Here is a 23,637-nt window from a genome sequence, read left to right as displayed (position 1 = left end):
GGTACAGCCCATCAGCCTGACCATGGCTTCACCTTTGTTTACTATTACATAGGTTTATATACAGGATTATACAAGGTGTACCACAATTCACAAGGCAGTGCGCGTTGTGATACAAGTATGAATAATAATTCATCCTTTAGACTGCACAGATAGGTCAACCAGAATACTAGGGACAAATTCTCATAAATATTTGGTACAGTATTAAACTTTAAATCRGAAACTTTAAACCAAGCACCCGTTTAGCTACTTACGCCAAGACTAGAATGATCCTTCATCCCATTTCCACTTGGCTCCGTTTGAGAACTGCTTTCTGAAGCTGCCTGCCCATCTGCAAGGAGAGAGAAGCCAGTTGCTCGGGGCTGCCTTCCCTCTTCCCTCGCCCGAGCTACGGGCGCTCTCGCACGAAGCAGCTGCTCTGCAGGCAGCCTTGGGCCACAAAGCTCTGCCTGGAGTCTTCAGCTTGTCCAGGTCTGTACACGTGTACCCCCGTGGCAGTCTTTACCAGTCCCCTATACTCAAACAAGGCGTTTTCTTTCATTTTAATGTATTTTTTCCGTTGGAAATTACAAGTGCATTTTGCTAACACTGTAACTTAACCTAACAGCAGCTGCTCAGATTCTCTTCTCCTTCCTTCTGCTGCTGTGTTTTTCAAACTTGTGACTTATTCCTTTGGGAATTCCCACTTCAGCTCCAAGTGGGAAGTGAATGAATCCCCATTTCCCTCTGCCACTGCCAGAGCAGCCACCAYCGGTACCAAGAACTATTCCTGGCAGGAAGTTTGACAGCAAATGACAGATGCTGGATTCCCTTCTTAGCTGCACCGAACATCAAGGAGACTTTAGGTACTGTATTAGTCCTGAAAGGGCATTCAGAAATAAAAGTAATGGATCCCCATGTTTGCTGTGCTCGTTTATGAGGGATAAATAAGACCTCTGTGCATTTACCTTTATACCTGCCTGAGAACAAGTATGGTCTGAAACGACTGCAGAAATGTATTAAAGGGAATTCTCAGAGGAAAGTCTGACTGGATTGCTACTAAAATCACCCTTTTCTTTCAAAAGCTCAAAAAAACATCCCGCATAGCTCCGACTTGGAAAATCCAGCTTCCTTGTATTTCTGCATGAACAGAGTCACTGTGAGCAGAAGATGTAAAACGAGAAATAAAACTTCTGGCGAGTGACACGTTTGCATTCCAGGTTAGTTGTGCAAAGCAAACAAAGCTCTTCTCTCAGCCTTTTCCAAACTCAATTCTAAATGTTGTCAAGTGGTCCCTGCCTTTGCTAGAGATGGTTACTTAATCTGAAGCATTTAACTGCCTATTTCACATGCAGAATATTTATTTGTTGATGCTTGGATTGTGTAATACTTTCCATTTTAAATCCTTGTCAAACTGCTCAGAGTTGGCCAAATTTGAACCTTTCTCGCAAGAAACTTCCCGCTCCAAGTATCTGCTTCAGCTAAAAGTTCTGCAGCGTTAACCACTTCACCTGAGGAAAACACATTATTTTGCTCTCACTAAAGAGCATTCTGTCCTCCTGTTGAGGCCGTGCAGCTTCCCCTATTTTTAGGGCTAGAGRGTTGCTTTTGGCACTGTGAGACGGGCTGCTGCTCCGCAGGCAGACGACGGGTGGTTTTGGTTTCCTTCTTTGCTATTCTTACCACTACCCACCCAAATGCAGCTAAATTACACGCCTCTAAAAAGCAACATGCCCACAAGCTCTACAGCTTGCAGGGGGCTGGCACCCAAGGTATCCCAAACACTGTTTCCACTCAGCAGTTTTTGTTCCACCTGGGAACGAGGAGCAGGTTTGTACTGCTGCTTGCAGCCTGCGGAACGGCTGGGATGGGGTGCGAGGGGGCGAGCGCACAGGCTGCTCCGTGGGCTCTCCAGCACCACCAGGGGCGGGAAGGAGAAGGGCCTYGGTGGAAGGCAGTAAGGGGAAAGAAGCCGGGCAAACGGGGGCTAAGAAAGGGGATAGGAAGGTGAGTGGCTGGACAAGAGCAGAACTATCCTCCAGCAGACAGAAATCTGTAAAGATCTAAAATGCTAACCTGAAAGTTAACCTTCTATTTCCTATTTGACACTGAGGGTCCATGAAAACAAAGATTCTCCTTCCTGCTGCTAGAAACTAGTCAAAGATAATAACTGAACACTGCGTGGAAAAGGTTGTGTGATGAGTTTAACAGCCCAGCTGATGACTTGGGTATATGTGACTTACTAAGCATTAAATAGTGATGAAAACTCATTAACAAGTATTAAGACTTGAAGCTCCCAGACAGTTTTAACTACAATATCGAAGTCACTGTGACTTGGCTTCTAAGCTTGTTTACTGCCAAGTGCCACAAACTGGATTCTATATAATTATTTATATAACTGGCCACCTTAAAGGAAATGGTGCCTGGTTCACGGATGTGCGATTCAGTTGGGGCAGCTGCACCTTGAACTACCAAAAGTCTAAGGATGGTCAATACCTCGAAGGAGGAGACTCACAAGCATCCAGTTCAGTACTCAAAGCCAGTGGATACTTGAAACACTGGATATTATTCTTTCAGTTTTAATGACAAAAATATCTCTGTAACTCAAGCAAAACTGAGATGGAAACGAATGTAAATATTTGTGAAATGCTAGTGCTAAGGTAAGGCTTATGGGAGAGGCTGTAACACGTTCAAAGCCAAGTCAAAGGTGGGAAGGATGAAAGAATGAACCTCAAACCCCTCCCATCCCTCCAACAGAGGCCCGTGACTGCCAACTCATCCACTGGGAACACGCAGTTATAGTGTTATGGCAGGCAGTTAAAGCAATGCCCACCTGGTTTATCAAAAGACTGCATGTTGTAAGTCCGTAGTTCTGCTGGACCAGAAAGTCTTCCAGAATTTGGAGGATTAGGAAGAAATCTGTCTTGCCTTCGAGGAGGAGGAGGAGGAACGACTGAATCAGCATAAGGTTCACCTAATATTGGGGAGGAAAAAAGAAATTTAAAAAAAATCAGATCAGGTGAGTAAAGATTCACAGAGGTATTCACTCATTTCCTACCACTTTACACTTTCAAGATTCCCTGGATCTTTAATGTTTTTGTAAATATCCAAACTTATTATTAATCAGAGTGGGCAAACATTCTCTAAAAAAAAAAAAAGCCTACAGGAATCCCACCAGGCATACATGCAATGCAACAGCTTACATTTCTAGTAAATTATTAAAGCAAAAGCTTTAGTCATCTTGCTTGTTTAGTCATCTTGATAAAGCATTTTTCTTTACCTGGTAGAGGCAGCACTATCCTGCGTTCTCTGTCCCAGGGGGGAGACAGGGACCCAGTATCTGATGGTGGCCTGTGTGGATCACTTAGTCTATCAGAACTCAGCTCTCCTCTTTCATTACTGCCTTCATACATGACAGTAGTTCCTGGCCCTCTGGATCCTATGTGAAAAAATTAGACAGTTATTTACCCAAAAAATGAGTTCCCTACTATGACTGTCTTCATTAAGTCTGAAAGTAGCCAGATAGGTCAGAGAAGGCCCAAACTTTCAAGGTACAAGAGGTATGTGGCTCTACAGGACCCTCCAGCTGCCTGGTGATGACTCAGCCYAGTTGTTATTACTAGAAATAATTCAAAGGTTTATAAAACAAAACAAAACCAAAACAAACAGAAGAAAAAAAAATGTAGTCCAGGAGAAGTGTAACCTACAAAAGACTGTTTAAATCATTTTAAGAGTTCCTGTTCAAATCACAGAAACTAGTGCCTTCTCAGTCAATGTTGTTCTTAATGCTAAAATAACTGCCAGAGAAACTGAAATCATCATGGTGAAAKTTAACATCTTCATCAGAAGAAAAACACCCATGTTGCATTCAAAACTCTTCTGGCTCTCTTTTTAAAAAACAGTAATAAATAATAAAATGACTAGATAAACACATAACCAAGTGAAAAATACTCTGACAATATACTTGAAAACATCTTTTTTTCCCTAAATGGAAAACTTGTAAGTCTCCTTTAAACTAAGACTTGGTTGGAAAAATAAGAAATGCAGGATTCTGATACCATTCCCTAGTWTTCTGTCCTAAAATTACCCTAGAATCTGAAAATTAAACCGTTCTCTGTTTTATGCAAAACCAAACCAGCACTACAGTCACCAGTTATGGCAGTTTAAACAGGTGGTTGTTTAATCTGTTCTAGCTATACTAGTTCTCTACTATGAAGCAAACTATATTTATGCCTTAGGATAGTCTCTTTCCTTGTTAAGACTGCACTCTGATATGCAGTTTTTATTCTTCCTCACTTCCCCACTGTTCATCTACAATTTAAAGATATGGACAAAAACATTCTTCAGTTACTGCCTCTATACAAGGAAAAACTATTCTTCTTTTTATATATATATATATGTGTGTGTGTGTGTACATACATATAAATATATATATAAAAGTAAAGAAATTCTGCTTGTGTGGTATAGCTATGACTGAACATTCAGACTCAGTTTTCTTGTAATTTAAAATGTGAATCAATTCTTGTATACAACTAGATATGTTTTTTAATGAAGAGTTAAAATGAATATATAGTCAATGCTTTTTTTTTTTTTTTTTTTTTTTTTTTAAAATCAATTCATTGGTGAAACCCTTGAAGATTTTAGCCATACTTCCTATGGAATACTAACTTCAGATGCCAACTGGCACAGCAGTAGTACGAAGCCAACAGCAGCTTCTTCACCACCTGTAAGAGATGACTGAACTCCATGAACAGTATTTGCAAAAACATCAATAAGAACTGGTGCTCTTCCCTTTCCATCCATAACACCACAGCTTGCCTTCAACTATTCCTGAATCTCTGCATTCTACTCTAACTTCATCAAATTATCTTCTTTTTCCTTTCATTATTAAGGAAGGAACTGTCATCCTGTACAGAGTTTGCTTAATACTTCAAGCAAAATGAGACAAAATATTTTCTGGATGAAAAGCTACTTGCATAATTTTTTTTTTTAATCAGTCCTATAAAACCATACTATGTTTTTTATAACAAAATTCTTCCTCCTTCTCTCTCAGTCTTTGGACCACTGTAATGACAGTATCTTTCTTCAGAGAACTAACTTGTTCTTGTTCACCTTCAAGTTGGAAGCTTATTTCAGCAAATCCTGTTTGTCCAAGAAATAAAACATGATGGACTAAGTTTGATTCTTCACTTTTCTCAACCTTTGCTTTGAAGTGAATCTACCCAAATGACCCACTAGTATTAACTAAACTTTCCATTTTGGTGTTATATAYCAGACAGTTTTAGCAACTGAAAACTGAGAAGGGTTTAATGTCAGCAATTGCTTCTAATAAGCTGCTTGGCTTAGTATTTTTTGTCACCATCAAGAGGAAAAGGTGTGACAGGTTTACAGCAGAGGAGAGAGAAATCCAGAATAGATACGTGTTCAAGTTTAAGAATTGTACCTCTTCCTCCTCCTCCACCTGGAAGCATAGGTGAAAGCCTTAAAGGACCCTCCAATAAAGTTGGAGGGGAAAGAAAAGCTCTTGTTTCAGATGAAGGCCGGCCCATTGGTGAGGGTCCATATGGGGAATGCTCTGGAACAGTTAAAACAAAATACTCAAGTTCACAATACTTAGTTGAACAAACTGCATAAAGTAATTAACTTCTCAGGTGAACTTTAAATTGGATCATAAATACGAGTTGTGCTGAATCACCACGTGTGTCATATTTGCAGTCTACTCTCATTGATACTACCCACATTCTCAGTTTCAAGAAAATACTTGAAGTAACCTCGAGTCACTTACGACCCAGTTTTGTTTTAACAACTGTTATTTGTACATACACAGGCCAAGAGTTTTCAAACAATTACACATGTGTGGTCTTGGGAAACAAAACCAGAAACCAACAGAAAAAAAGGCTCTGTTTTACAATTCAATACTGTACCTCTGCCAAAGGGTCTAACTGGAACATCAAGAGCGTAAGGATCCTTTTCTAAAAGGTCAAGTTTAAATTCTGTTTCAGTTAATCTGCAAATAAACAACAAAAAAAGGAAAGAAATAACCAGAAGCTACAAAGGTTGTATTTCATTACACTGTTTACTACTAATGTTTTTATTAAAATTATTAATAGACCAAAATATTACTTTCCATAACTAAGTAAAAAAATRAAACAGATAATTCAAAGTTCTGTGATACTTAAGAACTCCTCAAGGCGCTCCCYTACACTTATTTAAACAACAATTGAAAAATTCAAGTGGCACGTTAGAGTCAAGGTTCCTAGCATGGCATTATTCTCACAAGTACTATAGAGCTCACAGTAAATATCAGTATTTTCACAYGAAGGGTTTTTTTTTTCCCCTTTCTTTTCCCACTCATCCCACTGGATCTGGTAACTAAGTACTAACTTCTGGGTTAAACTGCAAATTCATTCAGTAATCATCACTTCCAGTTGATTAAAAAAGTCAAAATCCCAAGTCCTCATAGTATGTTCTGTTCTACAGTATTTCAGTACTTCACATACTTCTTCTTTTGTTGTTTGCTGTCACTATGGGAGCGCTCCAATGACTCCRCATGTTCCGCTGCAGTTCTGAAACAAGGGCTGTCCCTTGGCTGGGCTATAATGGATTAACTTATGTCTAGCAAACAGTAAAGTATGAAAATCCAAAACATATTTGCATAGCTAAACTGTCTTTGTTCAGAATGATACCAATACTGCACTTACTTTTGTCTGTTATGTGCATTTTCTTTTCTTATATCACTGAGATGTCTTTCAGCTGCTCGTGCTGTCAGCTTCAGAAAAAGACAAAAAAAACAGATGCTTAGTTGTTGCTATTTATTAAATGCTTCATGATCGTTACAGATCATAGATCCAAGACATGGTTCTATATCAAGTGTGTAAACTGAATATTCATAAGAAAGGACTCATGTATAAAGCATATGGAACAGAGCATCACACACATCACCAAATGACGTTAGCAACTCCACTATCTACATTTCTGAGGGTTTCTGATATGGTTTCCCTGCTGTTTCTTAAGACTACAAGAACACAACACTGTGGCTATAGCTGCTTTGAAGCATCTACAAAATATGCACAAGATTTAAAGTATAAAATTTTATACGGTATAAAATACAGCTAAAATCTGTAAAATTGTAGGAACTAAGTATCACAGCTTTTAATTCAATTCTATCTTACACAGACAATTCTGTAAAAACATAAAGTATCTCCAAACRAACATGCTTTAAGTTTCATGTTTGAAGGAAGATGTAAAACGTAGCAACATTCTTGCAAAGCTGTCTGTGGAACATAACGTTCTCACAGGACATAGTGGCTGCTATTAGTAGATAAAAGAAATGGARCACACCCAGGGAAAACATTAAAATGGCACTGAAACAAGGCCAAAAGCTCTTATTATTAGCAAAGCAGCAGGCATTTGTTAAATGCTAACATCTTATTCCAGCAGATTTACTGCTAAGATGTATAATACTGGAATATCATTCTACTGAACTCAGAGGTATCTACCTTAATTACTGCAACTATTTTATATGAAGTAAGATTTATTTAACATGCTTTTGTATATTTCTGTAAGTATTCAGTGAGTTTAAAGGTAACAGCTTAGCTTTTTGATTATATGTTTTTAAACAAGAAATTTAAAATTACAAAGCTGCCAAATAATTGAAAAGATGACAGCACTTAAATGCACGAGGTTAAAAATCTTAGTATTTGGAACATACCCAATTATCATGAGCTTTTTTCTCATGTGAAGTAATCTGTTAAAAAGAGACATTCATTAGACCATCAGTGAAATAATCTATTCAAATAAGAAATGAAATTTAAGACCAACTATATAAGCTTTCATTCATAAATTTTGTATAGGTAGATTCTTAATTTTGAGACATCTAAATTTAAACAGGAAGCTTATTAAAAGTTATCTGGTGATTTCTGCTATGAACTTTTGTCAAACAAACCAGGTGGCCTTAAATAGAGGAAAAAAAAAAAAAAGGTAAAATACAGCAGCTAAAACAATATTTAACCTAGGTTATTTTAGTCACTATAACAACATCTACACCAAAGAGGAGGAGTACCACAAAACACTTACCTGATGCTGGTAAGAACGAATGGTTCTTTCTAGCTCCTCTTCAAGATCTTTGGCTCGCTGCCTGTACAGGAAAATAGGACACTGTAATCAAATTATGTTGAGGAAGGTCACTTTAAATAYAACAAAAAACAAAGTAAACACAAGGTGTAATTAGAAATTCCATATCCAGAAGGAAGCATCATCACTTAGGACCATGGGGTACCTAAAAAATGACAGCAGCAACAGAAGTTCTAAGCCCTGCTAGAACAGAAAAAGGATGATGCAAAAAACGACTTGATGGCCTTATGATATCATATTGTGCAGTATGCAAGAACAGCCAGTCCTTCCCCAGCTCAGAAAATACACTCACATGGCTGGAATACAGTGCTACTAATATTTACCAAGAGCAGTCCCAAGGGCTAGTGACCTGCACCCAAGTCTTGCAAGCCTTGCACCAAGAGCCAGCTCTGCTGCTGGCTGCCTCACAGGCACCCTCGACAAGCTCCTGCGTTCCTCAGAAGCTTGGCCCTAGATCCATTCACTGCTTAGTTAAATTTTCAAAATTAGTATCTTCTTTAAAAATAAGGGCTCTCTACAAATTTCATGTTTGAACTAAGTCATAAAGGTTATACTCTGTATTCCTGCATTAGTACTGAAGCCTATCTACAAAAATGTCACCTTCTAGAGAAAGGATGAATCTAACTGACCCTTCAGGGGGTTTTGCTGATCAGTATCATTCACAGTCAATGTCCTCGTAGACATTGAAGGAATATGTGAGATACGCATTACAGATTAAAGAATTATGTTCTCTTTTGAGAAAAGGCCAACACACATGTACATCTGGTTTATGTACAGCTATTTTTAGCCCCAAAGGGAGCAAATCAGGCAAAGAGAATTACAGAAAATATTYCCGCAACGCAACATTTTAATAAAGAATTGGTAAATACTAATACTGCTTGGCAAGTCTGGAGATAAAGATATACACTTCTACAGCTGTAATGTATACCTGTGTTAGGATCTATAGGAAAACTGCATGTTGTATTTATTTTATAGCATTCTTTTTTTAAACTTCCTTGGTATTTGTATCTCTGGTCAGTAAAACGTTCCAGACTACAGATGAACTCCTACCATTCATTTAAAGCCAACACGTCAACACAAATAACACTTCAATGGAAGAAAATGCCAATGATTTTTCCATACTCAGTATCTTCATTAAGTGATCCTTTACCATTTATTACTACATACAAATTAGTATGTTAAAAAAAAAAAAGAGATAAACACCTTAAAGAAAATACATTCACTTACATTGTTTTTCTTTCAGAACAAGTGACAACAGTAACTAAGATGTGTAATTACCTGTAACTGTTCAGTTCTTCAGCAGCATGACTGATTTTTTCATCTACTTTAGACAGCTTTTCTTCCTTCTGTAAGCGTTCTCTCTCTTCTACTGTCAGTTTCCTTCAGAAAAATTACAAACTGTGGTTAACTCTACTTCATATCAACAATTCTGTAGAGTGTCTCAAGAAAAATAATACTCCAATTATATAAGCAAAAAGAACACTTGACATTTATCCAGGTAATAATGAGTTTTATAGAACCCCAAGTAGCCTGTATACATATTCATTTATTCATTAACTGTTCTTTATGGAACATTCAGATTATCACTGTTTCCAAGGGGATTTCTGAAGATCTTCCATAGTCCCAAAGATTAAAGTTTCCCTTTTAAAGAAATGCATCTGTCTTACGTAGTAAACACCAATTTTCTACATACAAAAATACAATTGCACTAACTTTCGGCGATTTATCTCRATATTTCAAATTTCAGAATAGTTTTCCAGAGAATAAGATGATTCTTGATCATTAAGAATGAATTTCTTTCCAAGTCCCTCCTYCTCTTTTATTTTTGTGTGTGTTACCCTTGCTCAGGGAGTTGAAGAGGAAACATCCACGTGCCAGATTACAAATTAGGCACAAGGTAATTCTGCAGAACACACAGATAATGTGACCGTCCACCAGGCCTGAACAGGATGAACTGGTCATTCCCTATCAACAGCAGTTCTTTGCCAGCAAAGCATCCAAACCATGGATTTGTTGAACATGCTTAAAGTGTCTATCCTCAAATCCAATCTTCTGTTTTCCTTTTATTCGCTTGGGCAAAAAAGTTTGCCCTTTTTTTTTTTTTTTTTTTTAAAATGTGCCTTCTTAATATTAATCACCTCTTTTACTCCGCTATCTAATCATGCCAGCTTCTCCCAACTCCTTTTTTGTTTCCCTGAAATCTTTGATAAGCACCATATATTTACTCTGAGCTGCAATAAGCACCATATATTTACTCTGAGCTGCAATATGGTGTCATTAAATAGCATCCACACCATCTGTAAACATTTTTTGTTTTGGCTGTGAATCTTGTTAACGGGTTCCTTGTTTTTTTCGTAAGTCAGCATTTGATTTTAAAAAGGGAGTGGAATGGATTGGGGGAGAGGGCAAGGACTTGTGCAAGAAGCCAAATATCTACACATCATGTATGAATTCAGTTCATATATTTTTCATACATTCATATATTCAGTTTATACATAAAGTAACATTTTAACAAGATGTTGCATAGGACAGGGTCAGAATTTGTGCTGCTTTTCTTGCTACCTTCAAGATTAGTTCTGTTTGTTGAAGAAAGTTTCTTGCTAATGACATTTTAGTTTTATGCCCTAAGATGATGCCTCCTTCTTCTGACCACATGAACATTTCCGCTTACTACAACAATATTCTATTCCAACCAACTGTATTTTCAGTCCTTATTTTACCTTTTTGGATTTTACTGAATAAACCACAATCCCTACTAAAATCCCTGACTGAGAGTTAAAAAGCACAGTCCTCTTATTGCATCTTTCTTCATCAGGATCAGGTGATTCACAGGGATTCTATGTTACTTATTAGTTARCAGTCAACTTGCCTGGAGCATTAASTCTAAATTTAGTTTTACACATGACCCTACTCTTCCACTGACATAATTACCTTCCCCATAGAAAATATATCCCACAATTAAAGCATGGCATTCTTTCATTATGTTTGATATACATATTATGTCATATCTTTGTTTTAAGTCAAGCTTTCCAACTTCACCCAGCTTATTTCATAGACCAAAATTTGTTCCAGAAGAAAAAAAAAAGTAATAGGCTTGTGGAAAAGTCCTAAAGGAATATACCACAACTATAATGAAAATAATTACTATAAAATTACTTTGATAATAAACAAACAAGAAGGTYTAACATTCCAGAGGTTTTTCACTTGAAATATTTTGCTAAGTAGTATTCATATTTTGAGTAATTCTCAGCCCTCAAGAGAATATAAAATCTTAATTAAATAATGTGTTGAATATAAAAAAACAAGAGAAGTCTGTACCTGTGCAGTTTCATTTCATTTTCTTGATAAAGCTCAGTCATGACTTTAAGTTTTTGCTGAAGCTTCTGAACTTCACTGTCTAAACGTTCATTTTCAGACTGCAAAGAAACTTGTTCACTTTGGAGGCTTTCTATACGTTCTGTCAAATTTAGAAACAATTCATTATATTGGGAATAACGCACAGTTTACAAAATCAAAATAACTGCAACATTTCATTAACAAGGAAGTTTGTTATAKTCTCTGATGCTATGAAGTTTAAATAAGCACTAATGTATACTAACCCGCATCTATCAGTTACATCTCTGATGCAAGACAGAAACTATGCTGCCACAAACAGCAGCTCTGACCAAATACCCAACCTTCCTCATCCCTCTGGCTCACAAAGCTTCTCTGGACAACATCGTTTTGAAATTCAAAATCCAAATTTTATATAAGGCTTTTATTATTATAAATATTTTACTAAAGGAGTAAACTCAGTATGATCACATACTCTTGAAAATTTAGCCAAGTGAAGTCTCGCCAAATAGCCCGAAGGGATAACTCAGATTTCTCAAACTCTTATCTAGCCAAAATAAGGTCTGTCCTGCTCTTTTTCCTGCTCACTACTTCCTAGCTACTATTCCTAGGCCTCGTTTCAAGAAAGATGCAGAACTTCAATGAATTTTGAATACCTCTACAGAACAGAGATATAATCCATTTGGAATTTTTTTTTTTACATCAGTTTAATGACCCTCAAAATTACAGTTTTACTCAAACAACAAAGCCAAGTATGTTCAAGTATGATGAATACTCCGCTGTTTGCTATCTAAAAAGGGAATACCTAACTGCAGATCTTTGGGGAATTGTGGTTGTACTTTAATTTTATAAAATRTAACTCAGTATAACTAAAGCAACAAAGGAAAAATTGGAGAAGGATGCTCAGTGTTAGGCTCAGTTTCCCAAATGCAAAATTTTAGATTTTATGAAGTTTTCAGMTTACACTCCTTACAAACTAGTACCTACAGATTTTCAAAATTCAAAGTCCATTGTTTCACATCCAGATTTCTTTCATAAAGAAGGTATTACAGAATTAACATCACTTGGTACATGTATTTGGAGCTTCTATAATCCCAACAGCATACAATGAAATTGAGAAATTGTGCTTTAGCAGTCATTACATATCACTATACTTCAATATCTACTTAAGTTAGCTAGTTTAAATATTGATTTTTAGAAGTAAAGCAATCACAGCTATTCATGAAATATTCTTTTTTTTCCAGTGGAAGTAATGCTTACAGACTGTACCATTATTTGACAAAAATAGCATCTKATTAAAAACAAAACATTTCCTTACCTGTAAGCTCTCCTTTAGCTTTATTTTCATCAGACAGTTTTGAATATACTTGCTCTCTTTCTGTTTCCAGGGTCTTTAAGCAAGCATTTAACTACAATCAAAACATAAAAATGAGCTTATTGAGATTGCTAGGAAAAAGTCTGCATGTAAAAATATGTAATTATATATAAAAGATGCTGAGCTCTGTTTTACCGTTAGATACTTCTATGCATCTAAATTTATAATAATTACTTTTATTCCATTTTTCTCCCCGTCAATCCACACATTTCTTAAAACCACATACCTTTGCAGCATATATCAATTTCTTTATGGTTCGTTTTTGCTGATCATCTGATTAACAGAATAGAATACATTACATAAACAGCATTGGAAGGTTTGTGACAGAACTTACTACTGAGATATTTTGTTTTCATTATTTTACTTATAACATTTATTATTTATTAATAGTCCTCAAATACCACGATAGGAASAGCATATTTTACAAAGAGGAAAAATTGCCTATATTTTAACACTGTTTTGTCAGTCAGACTGAGAATGTCTACACTGAAAAGTGAGGTGCTGAACAGAGCATAAACTGTCAGACTTACTAGGCTGTGCGCTGTGTTACAACCAGCCCAGTCACACAAAGAAGCTGCAGCAAGAACCAGGAGGAAGAAAGGCCTTTGCTCCTGCTGCTGCTGCTACGTGGAGCCCTGGCACCTTCATGCCACTGACTCCCAGCTGCACAAAGCTGCCTGCAATGCCTAACAGCTGAGTAAGAACAAGCAGGCAGAAGTTGGGCTACTGCTGGGAAGAGTTTCAGAAGGTGTCCATGTGAGATAGCCACCTACAAATGCTCAAGATCCCTACTAACACACACTAAGCCATTCCAGAAATRTCCTGGTATCAAAGTCTCTGTGTTACTCTGTAATAAGGATAGATATTTTACCTCTGTGCACATAGACTATGAGACTATAAGGCAGTGTATTTTATTCTGGAGGTTTCTAAGCATCAGTTGAGCTATCCAACATGAATATCAACATTGGGTGAGGTATGAAAATACACTGGCTTTGTAAAAGTTCTATGTTGAAACTTTTCTGGAAGTTGTCTCATTCTATATTCCTAAAATGTCTATTAAATAGTTTTAAAAATAGGCATCCAGCCAAATCTTACCTAAATGCTCCCCATTTTCTCCTTCACCCTTTATATCGGTGTCCCAGTGATTATCTTCTGTGCTGTCATCTTCTCTTACGGCTGAACTCCAGTCTTTCATCTTTAGTAAGTACTGTGTCAATGACTAAGAAAAAGCCCCCACAAAACAAGAACAATAAAATAAATATAAGCAATGAAAATATGGTTACCATTCCAATTACTTTTTCACATTCTCTCCTTTATTTAGTTCCATTCACACATTAAGCTAACTTGATGTACAAGATTCTAGATGTCCAACATTACTTTCCTATCAAAATATATCATCTGCAGGTCAACCAATATGCTCCAGTGAAGATGCTTCAGATGGCCAAGCAAACATGCTTTTAGCAGCGTATGTGACTCTCCCCAAAGCCAAAGCAAAAAAGTAAACACTCTTCAGAATTAAATGTGCTTTTCCTGCTGACTTCTGAGGCTGCCACAGACTGCTCCGTCGTGCTGCCAAGCAACCTTGTGTGCTTAGCAGGAAACAAAGCATTAGAGGAAACAACAACACAAAACCTGAAGCAGCTTAGTGCATCTAATGACATGGCGAGGTTGATAGACTTCCTCAGAATCTGCTGATCACTAACATTAGTAATCATTAATAGTAAGCATTACTAATCTGAGCAATTTGATTCAACACTAGCTGCAATAATTTACCTTAATTTGACTCTCTTTATTTTTCAGTACTTCTTCCATATCTGCTTTGGATGATTCAGACATTTTAGTTTGTTCATTTAATTCAGTAAATCGTTCACCCCATCCTTCAGCTTCTTGTAAAAGCTAAGAAGAGAATATTAGATTAGTGTGATTATTGTAACTAAGAATCAGGGATGAGTAGCACTTGAGCCTATTATGCACATTATCTATGTACATGCAGAAACTTAAGCTCATCAATAAGAATTAAACAGGGAGAGACTGTACCACAGTTAAAGATTCAAGAATCGAAAGTAATTTTTTGCAGCAGCAGTGGCAGCAGTTCTCTATTGTAACCAGTTGAGAGAATATTTTAAGAAATTAGCAGAACAGCTCAGTTAATATTTTGTTCAGTTAGAAAGGACAGTATCTATGTATTGACAATTTAGCAACAAGATGTACAACAAACATCTACAAACACTGGGGAATGGCTAGAAAGGACAAGACTCATCTASCAACACGTGCACCCACTTCAGAAATTATACCTCTCCACTTACAAGTGGTAGGCAAGGTAAAGGAAAACCTAGAAAGTTCTTAGAAAGCATTGTAAATTTGCATGACTTGCAAAATTGCCCTATCCGCCCTCACAACATAATTTTTAAATCTGATTTTTAAAATGGCCTCCCTGTTAATGAAAGTTTCAGCAGTTGTATATAACCAATACTTGGATATTTTTCTGATTAGTATGATCAACTAAGAAAAACAAGTAGATTTATGATTATATTTTGCTGGCATCCTAGTAAAATTATATTTTACAAAAATACTTTACAACAGCCAAAGGCTGCTACACTTCACCAGTTCATTGAAAATAAGCACTGCAACATATTAAGCAATTAAACCTCGCCTACATATTACAAAAAGGAAATTAAAATGATTCAAGTTTAACAAAAAAAAACCCAAAATATCTCCCACACTATCGAAAGACAGGGAACCATGTGTCTTACTCTGTGAAAAGAACACAGCTGCAAAGAGCCCACAAGTTCATAAGCACTGAGTGTACAAAAACAAGCATCTTAGCTGACCAACAAAAACATAACAGTCCTTCCTACTAAAAATAAGAATAGAAGGGTTGTTAAACAGGGGAACTGCAATGCAAATACACAAACAAGCCTGGACACCTCTTTTAACAAAGATGAAGTATATTGAATAAACCAAAATATAGGTGACCAAAATTAAGCAAACACCTTGAATAGAACTGCACATGGAGAAGTAAATATTAATTTGTAATGTATGTTGAACTAGGTATTACAGGTAACACAAAAATACTGTTGACACCAATATTGTTCAAAATACACAGGCAATTACTTTTATCATTAAATTTCATTAATCAAAAGGGAAACTAAGCTTTAAGAGACTCATCCGACACTGATAGAAACAGCAAGTGAATTCATGAGACTTCATATATCTATAAGAATTACAGTGAAGAGAAACAGTAGGGATTTGTAGTGAGCTAAAGCATTATAAATTTTAAATATTCCTGCAGAAAAGCAAGGAAGAATAGGAAGTTTGGAGTTCATTAACAGTTCCCTTGTTCTCCTCTCCTCTCTCTGATGCATCATAAACCTATTTTCAGACAGCACATCTGTTACCAGGGTTAAGCTATGATGTGCCAGAAGATTATGACCAATTAGCCCAAGTGCACAGATGAAGAAAGTACTCTAACTTCCATGAACAAAAGCATCTTTGTTACCTGTTGAACACAAGTGAAATTCCATCTTTAAAAAGACATAAAATAAAATAAAATAAAATAAAATAAAATAAAATAAAATAAAATAAAATAAAATAAAATAAAATAAAATAAAATAAAATAAAATAAAATAAAATAAAATAGATATGCCAATACAGAAAACCTAACTTTTATTGCTTACAGCTAACTTTTGTTAAGAAAATATTAATAAGAAAAACTTCTCTTTGCTGGTTCTATGAGTGTGGTCTTTCATTTACCAGAATAACATAGCGAAATACAATATACACAAATATGCTCAGCTAAATACAACATACACAAATATGCTCAAATTACTAGAAACTGTAAAACTCTGTTGATAACATTGTAATTCACCTCAAGTCATGTGGTTAAAAAGCTATTATATCCAGTCTATTTAATGTCAAATGAACTCTAAAAGTTTTATTTTTAACTAGGAACTTGATAGGTTAATTATATTCTGTTTTTTTTCTTTTTTTTTTTTTTTTCTGAAATATTCCTTTTTTTCCTTGATATAAAATGACTGGCTATAAAATGTAAGCAATTCTCAGCCTTAGTATTATATTGCTTTATTTTTATTTTTTTAAATGAAGATGAAAGAAAAGAAATGCACTTTCCACAAAGAAATAAAGATGTGGAACCTCCAAAGTTACCAGATCCCATTGGAGCGGGGGGACTAGGGGCGGTTGTGAGGAAACATCATCTTACAGCGAATACTCAAGTCCATTATCTGTCCAGGAACAGAATGTAATATAATGCCACATAATTATATCTTGTACTTCTTTTGCTTTTCTAAAGGAGTATATGTTTGACAAAGAAGAAAGAAAAAATGAGGTTTGAATGAGAATGCAGCTGTGCGGAACCAGAATGTCCCTGCACAGAACTTTTTTCCATATCCAGAAGTGTTTGATTTCCTGAATCAGTAAGTCTGGTATCTCAAATGCTCTGTTAGAGGGAGGGCTGAGGTACTGAATGGCTTTTTAGAAGGCTGACAGAAGAACAATCAGCCTCTACATCTAGCCTCAAAGACAACAAGAACATTGGATGGGCATGAAAATAAGCACATCCCATGAAGTGGAACGTTAATGTTCCATTTTCTTTTTTTTTTTTTTTTGCTATATTTTCACTGTAAAACTAGCTATCCACAGCTAGAATGCAAGAACTAACAGTCCTGTCTGTGCCTTCATACTTCTTACCTGACTTTGCACTGGCTCATCCATATGGATACTACAGTATGCTTCTCACCTGCCTTTGGACACACTGCAATTTCTGTATTTGTTTTTCTTTCTGTATTGAATGGGAGCCTTTACCTGTGGTCTCTGTAGAGGATCTTGACTGTGGACCTACTCAAATCTGTTTTCTCTTCCAGATCTCAATTTCCTCAAGAAAATTTTTACTTATCTTACCCTAGAATGTACTTACCCTCTCCACAACGTCTTTCAACGTTTTCCAACAAATGTATTTATTTCTTTTTAAAAAGGAGTACTTTTGACAAAATTTATTTCAACACAAAGCCATTTTAAAGCTGTGCCCTATTCCTCTATTTACTGTAAAGCTCAAGTGATATCAACAAACGCAACACGGATGAGCTCCTTGGAAAAGTCTTATTTGTATACTGTATGAAAACACTGTACAAAGTACTTGTATACTGCACGCTGTAGTGCAGTATAAATTAAATTTCCCAAGAATTTTAACAGAAAGAACCTACTTGTTTCTCGCTTTCCTGGAGATGACAGTTTTCCTCTGCTGCATCTTGAGCAGATGTCTTGAGTCTCTCTGTATTAATCTCAAATACTTTTAGGGTGGACTTGGCCTAAATGAAATGAGAAAGGCATAAGAAATAGGGTCACAGTGGTATTATTGGACTTCTGTTTCAACTTTCTGACTGTGCTGTGTACATGTGTGTGTGTGTGTGTATATATATATATATATGTATTCTTAAAATTCTTCAAAAGCAGCTTTGCTTTTGCTGATTATAATTAGTTTTGTGGCACTACGTGTCACTGAAGAGTAATAAGGTAAAGAGAACACAGGTTTTCTGTACTTCCCAGAAAATGATAATCAAAGCCTCTAATTTTATCACTAAATCAAACTGTACAAAAGCCTCAAAGACAATATTATTTCTTCTTTCTTAATGCACAAAGTAATAATATGGAGAACAGAAAAAAAAAATATAAAGATGAGATGTACCTCAGCAATTTGTGATTGGATTGATTTTGCTTCATTCTCTAAAGACTCCACTTTCTTTTGAATTTCAGCCACCTGAAAAAAAAAAAGAGCTTTCATAAAACTTTTTCCACAGATTTAACTGAAGAAGACTAGACATTTGTGAAAATCGTTTACATTTTCAAGCTGAGAAGACTGTTACTACCAAATCAGTAAAAGCAGTGTGTGTGTAGGGGTGTGTTTGTGTTGAGGGGAGTTCCAGCATTTTCCCTTACGGATCTAACTTTTCTAGTACAATAGCAAGTTTGGATGGAGGCAAAGAAATACAGTTTTTGATTTATTAAAAGGAAACAAAAAAAAATCAAAGAATAGTTTGTCTTTTCCATAGAAAAGGCTTTCTCAAGACAAATGAGAAATATTCTGATGTATTGACTAACAAGAAAATGAGGTTATTTTTACTCTCACCAATTCATCATTTTCTGAGTGCTTAGATTTTTCTTCTTCCAGTTCTTTTTCAAGATTCTCTATTTCTTGCTTGAGTTCCAAGTTTGACTTGTTCAGTTTTTCATGTGTTTCCTAAATCAAGTTATTTTGATAGTTAATATAATATGCTTAACTACATACAAAGTGTTAAATACCATTTTAATATGAAGTGACAAAGTACATTCGATACCTATCATCACATCAAGGATAAATCTCAAAGAACTTTAGCCTCTTGCACATAAATAACACATAACAACTACCCCTATAGGATCCTAGGTGCAGAATTAAAAATATCTATTTGCCTGATACATTAATTTTAAATAACTTGTTAGATATTTAATTCACCTTTTAGAGAATCCCTTTACAAATATATTTTGAGTTTGGGGGATTTAAGCAATGTAGTTCCATCCAATTTTTCCTAAAAAACTGAGATTTAAGTTATTCTGTGTTCTGTGTTTTTTTCTTACTCAAAAGTAGTGGTAACAATTTTTTAAATTTTAATCTGTGTACCAACAGGTTATGCTGATACACTCATACCAGACGTGAAAAAATACCTCATACACTGTGCTGTCTTTACAGGAACAGCTTACCATTTAAGCAACTTAACATTATTTGATGCATCATTTGCTCTAATATAAAAAAAAAAAAATTAGATGATCTATTTACATCTGACAAAATCCTTACACAAACTTTTTCTCAGTGTAAGTTCTTTGCTTCTATGTCACTTTTAGGAAGACAGAATTAAAACAATGCTCTGAATTGAAACAATTAAGGTTTTTTTTATTAAGTATGTAGATTTTTCCCAAAACACTGCCTTAAATTATAAAAATGTTTTTCCTCACTTCATGTTTTTACCTCTAGAGATGATGCATCTGTTGAATCTTTCACAATGTTGTCATCATTCAGAGATAATTCCAGATCTTCAAACTGAAAGATATATATCAAAATGTATATATCAAGATATATATCAAAATGTAAAGAAATCACTTAAATAAAATTAATTTGTGATGCTCTAATCTGAAACATAACTACAATCTAAACATTCAGGCATAGACGGTCCTGGTCCCAGTAGGCTGTCACAGCATAAAACCTTTTAAATTTAATTCTAGTGCATTATAGTCTATTGAGCTTTAAGTTAGAACTTGCTAACACTTTAGTCAGAACTAAAATATACTGATAAAAAAAGCATTTGAAGAATCACTTTTTAAATAAGGCCCTTACTGCTAGGTTTAAGTTTAGTGCATTAAACATGGAAATTGGTTCAGTTTAAGTGAGCTATTTAAAAAAAAAATAGTAGTAATCAAGGAATAATTACCTCTTTCTTGCAAAGGCTGAGTTTTTCAAGCATTTTGCATTTATCTTCAACTAGCTCAGCAATTTTATTGGCAAGCTGCTTTTCCCTTCCTTAAAAAAAAAACGGAAGGCTAAATGTTGCAATACTCAATTAAAAGTAGCAAGAAAAAAAAAATCATGTTCCAAAGGAACAGTATGAGAAATGAGCTTACCTACATAAAGTCGGCTTCTAACCTGAAATAAAAAGAATAAATGCTTAAAACATGGTTAGAAAATTACTACTCATGAAAATTAAGAATGAAATGCGGTCTGCTCTAAAAATCAGAAATCCCATTCTGCACTCTATCCTTCATGTCTGTGCTGTCTTGTCCTTTTCTAACTCCAATTAAATGGACAGGAGACAGGAAAGGAGGTCAGTTTTCACCTGGAGCACTTTCACAACCCASCTCTCTATAGTCATAACATAACCCTGCGTGTCCATCATGCAACTTCTACCATATGACAGGGAGGTAAAGAAGTGGGAAAAAGAGAGGAGAAAGAGAYGAGCTATGGGGCAGCTCAGGCCTAACTGTTCATGAGAGGAAAAAAATATATACGCAATATGTAAAGAGTCAGAGCTCTAGTAAAAGTACTACTTGTCAGGCAACCTGCCCAGATGCAGCTGTGAGAAGTGYCACATCAGCAGCTGCCAGTCGAGATGAACCAAAATCTAACAAACCACAAGACAAAACTTCCCACAGCTGGTTTGGGCAGAACGCAGAGATGCAGCTGCAGAGCTAGGCTGAATCCACAGGAACTTTACCACATCCATTGCTCTTGGGCAGGCTGGGGGATGCACCTCACAGAGGGCCTGTCTCACCTTTTGCCTCCTTCCCCCCGCCTCCGCTCTCAGTTCTTTTTACAGATGCAGAAGATGGCCAAGAAGTCCAAGAAGTAGAAGGGAGACAGTCATATCTATCCCTATCCCCACTACCCCTTAAGAAAAACAAACCAAATCCCATTACTTCAAATAAGCAATCATTCATTCTTCTGCAAACAGCTCACACAGTTTCAGCACAGTTCCAAGTTTAATGAACTTATCAGCAATTTTTGTAATATCTAATACCTTGGTATTCTATCGTACTAGAAAGGTTAGATACATAAAGCCCTCTACCCCCACACATACACACACGATTCTCCTCAGACACTCTGTCATCAGACATTAACCTTCTGATTGAACGAATTTGGCCAGAGAAATGAAAGACAACTAGGAAGGCTCAAGCACGAGCTCAAGTCTACAATGGCTGTAAARCAAGTCACAATGAAAACAGGAGAGACTTTTCCATAGGCACTGCACTGCACACAGCTTTAGGAAGGAGAAMAACAGAGTAAATAATCAGCTCATACAAAACTCTGTTATCATGAAGGTGATAAACTCACAATGCTGCTTCAGAACTACTCGTTCCAGGAAGGGAGCGGGTAAAGCAATGCAGCTATAAGGCTCTGATGCTCACACATGCTGCGTGCCAGGGGCAAGGCAACCTGAAAGGCTGCTTTCATTAAATGAAAGAAAAAGAAGTTTGGCAGAAGACTGAAAGAAACCTTCCTGCAGTTTCAAGAGGGTTGAAGCCCTGTTCAAAGACAAGGTTTGTACCTGGAGACTAAGCATGAGAGCACTCATATAAAAAACCTTTGAAAGGAGAAGCACACGAACTGAATAAGGCAGATGTGCCACGAGATCATTGTGTAAGCGGGCAACACAAGCGAATGCAAATGCAGTCTGTTTCAGGTGCAGCACAGGTGCAGACATGTTTCGGAACACCTACTGAAATTAGTAAATGATGCAAATGCAGCTCAAGTGAGAACTTTGTGTGGCTCCAACCACCATGAACTTACTGTGACCTTACATGGCAGTGAAACTCAACTTGCAAGCAACTTAACTGTTTTGGAATGGCTACCACATTGATTTTCTTATTTGTCTTTAGGAAGAGTTTAACCTTTCAGCAGAAGATGTCCTGCTTTTCCAGAAACACCCTGTAAATAGTTACCAATAAAACGATCATCTAAGCCATCAAGCAGAATTACTGCAAGCGTAATTAAAGTAAAATCCTGGTTTTACAATATTGCATTGAAGCAGAATGGGCTCCATTACATTCTCTGGCTCCAGTTGCTACTGATGTTAGGGCTGGTTTTAGATTATTCACCCAAACTGCCTTCCTTGCTAGAGTGGGCAGAGAATGAAGATACACAGCCCAGGAAAAGTATCGTGGGAGTTGCCTTCTCGGCATTACTTCATGCTTCAAGGAAAGTGACAAAGGTCCCAATAACGAMCTTTGCATCCTCTGGCTTACACAGTTCACCCTCAGAATGACAAGCATATTAAATAAATACTGTATATGATATTTCTAAACTAATTGCTATTTTATCTTAAAGGAACCATTCCACAGTGGGATCAATCAAGTACAAATTCAAGAAGTTGCAGGTCAATCTTGTTGAAAAAAACGTCAGGGAGACTAAAACACAGGACACAACCAACAAACTTACATTAAGAACACACGAGTTTTGCACATTTGACATTGTTATGTACAGTCACTGAGCCTCTGCATAACGACATTTAAAAAAGGATCACCTTTAGACTGATAAACTAATAACCACCCACACAAAAAAATCCAAGATCAAAGACTAAAGAGATGTACATCTTCTGTAGAAAGTGCTGATGGAAAAGAAACCAATTTGGCCCTCGTGTTTCCTTCCTCCTCTTACAACATAATGTGGTCAAACAGAATGGCCATTTTAAAAAATCAAAATTACAAACTAGAGGGCAGAAGGAAGAAGGGCTCACAAGTACAGCCAGGTTTACCTACACTGATATGAACCCCCCTGAAAACATGCACCTTGCTCTTGAAAATGCCAGGTGGCATCTCTCCAGATCTAGCAGTTTCAACTGTTAAAAATACTAATACAGCCTACACATCTGTATGTTCCTTGAATACTTACTGATTGATAACTTCTGTACAGAAACAGGAAAACGGTAAAGATGCCAACAACGCCGGCACAAATCACTATTTCCCACGGGAACCCATCCAGATCCGGGCCAGGTCTCATCTCTTCGGGCAGCGAAGCCACAGCCTGGAAGGCAAAGCCGAAAGCGTGAACGGCAGGAAGGAGGGTGCCGTTTTCMACACGCTTGGGCAGCACGCGCCGCACGACCGCGGCGCCCGTGCGCTCGGACCGTACGTTGCTCCTTCAAAACCCCGGTTCGCAGGAGCCTGGGCAGGCGCCCCCCGCGCACGGCGGGGCCGAGGCGAGGGGCGGCCCGCTGCGGGCGCGCTCGGGGCCGCGGGCCGGCTCACCCTGCGCGCCGCCTCCACGGCCAGCCGGCGGCAGC

The 23,637-nt window shown here is 36.8% G+C and overlaps 1 protein-coding gene across 1 annotated transcript in view; it reads right to left on the bottom strand.

Annotated features, from left to right (window-relative positions):
- MIA2 (MIA SH3 domain ER export factor 2) overlaps nt 1–23,637 on the bottom strand; it is a 34,197-nt gene that overhangs the window by 1,597 nt on the left and 8,963 nt on the right. Inside the window, exons 7-27 of the mRNA XM_026051753.1 lie at nt 23,247–23,378; nt 20,483–20,504; nt 20,293–20,381; nt 19,833–19,904; nt 18,960–19,070; nt 18,519–18,590; nt 18,037–18,141; nt 14,591–14,713; nt 13,913–14,036; nt 13,044–13,090; nt 12,761–12,851; nt 11,428–11,566; nt 9,388–9,489; nt 8,053–8,113; nt 7,688–7,723; nt 6,678–6,745; nt 5,901–5,983; nt 5,420–5,551; nt 3,257–3,415; nt 2,810–2,950; nt 252–328 (exon numbers count right to left, since the gene is read on the bottom strand). Coding sequence (XP_025907538.1) covers nt 252–328; nt 2,810–2,950; nt 3,257–3,415; nt 5,420–5,551; nt 5,901–5,983; nt 6,678–6,745; nt 7,688–7,723; nt 8,053–8,113; nt 9,388–9,489; nt 11,428–11,566; nt 12,761–12,851; nt 13,044–13,090; nt 13,913–14,036; nt 14,591–14,713; nt 18,037–18,141; nt 18,519–18,590; nt 18,960–19,070; nt 19,833–19,904; nt 20,293–20,381; nt 20,483–20,504; nt 23,247–23,378 — 1,986 coding nt within the window. The remainder of the gene's footprint in view (nt 1–251; nt 329–2,809; nt 2,951–3,256; nt 3,416–5,419; nt 5,552–5,900; nt 5,984–6,677; nt 6,746–7,687; nt 7,724–8,052; nt 8,114–9,387; nt 9,490–11,427; nt 11,567–12,760; nt 12,852–13,043; nt 13,091–13,912; nt 14,037–14,590; nt 14,714–18,036; nt 18,142–18,518; nt 18,591–18,959; nt 19,071–19,832; nt 19,905–20,292; nt 20,382–20,482; nt 20,505–23,246; nt 23,379–23,637) is intronic.

Source organism: Nothoprocta perdicaria, unplaced genomic scaffold (genome assembly GCF_003342845.1).
Source record: "Nothoprocta perdicaria isolate Ctin4 unplaced genomic scaffold, notPer1 scaffold_8, whole genome shotgun sequence".
NCBI lineage: Eukaryota > Metazoa > Chordata > Aves > Tinamiformes > Tinamidae > Nothoprocta > Nothoprocta perdicaria.
This window is presented reverse-complemented; position numbering and strand designations above follow the sequence as displayed.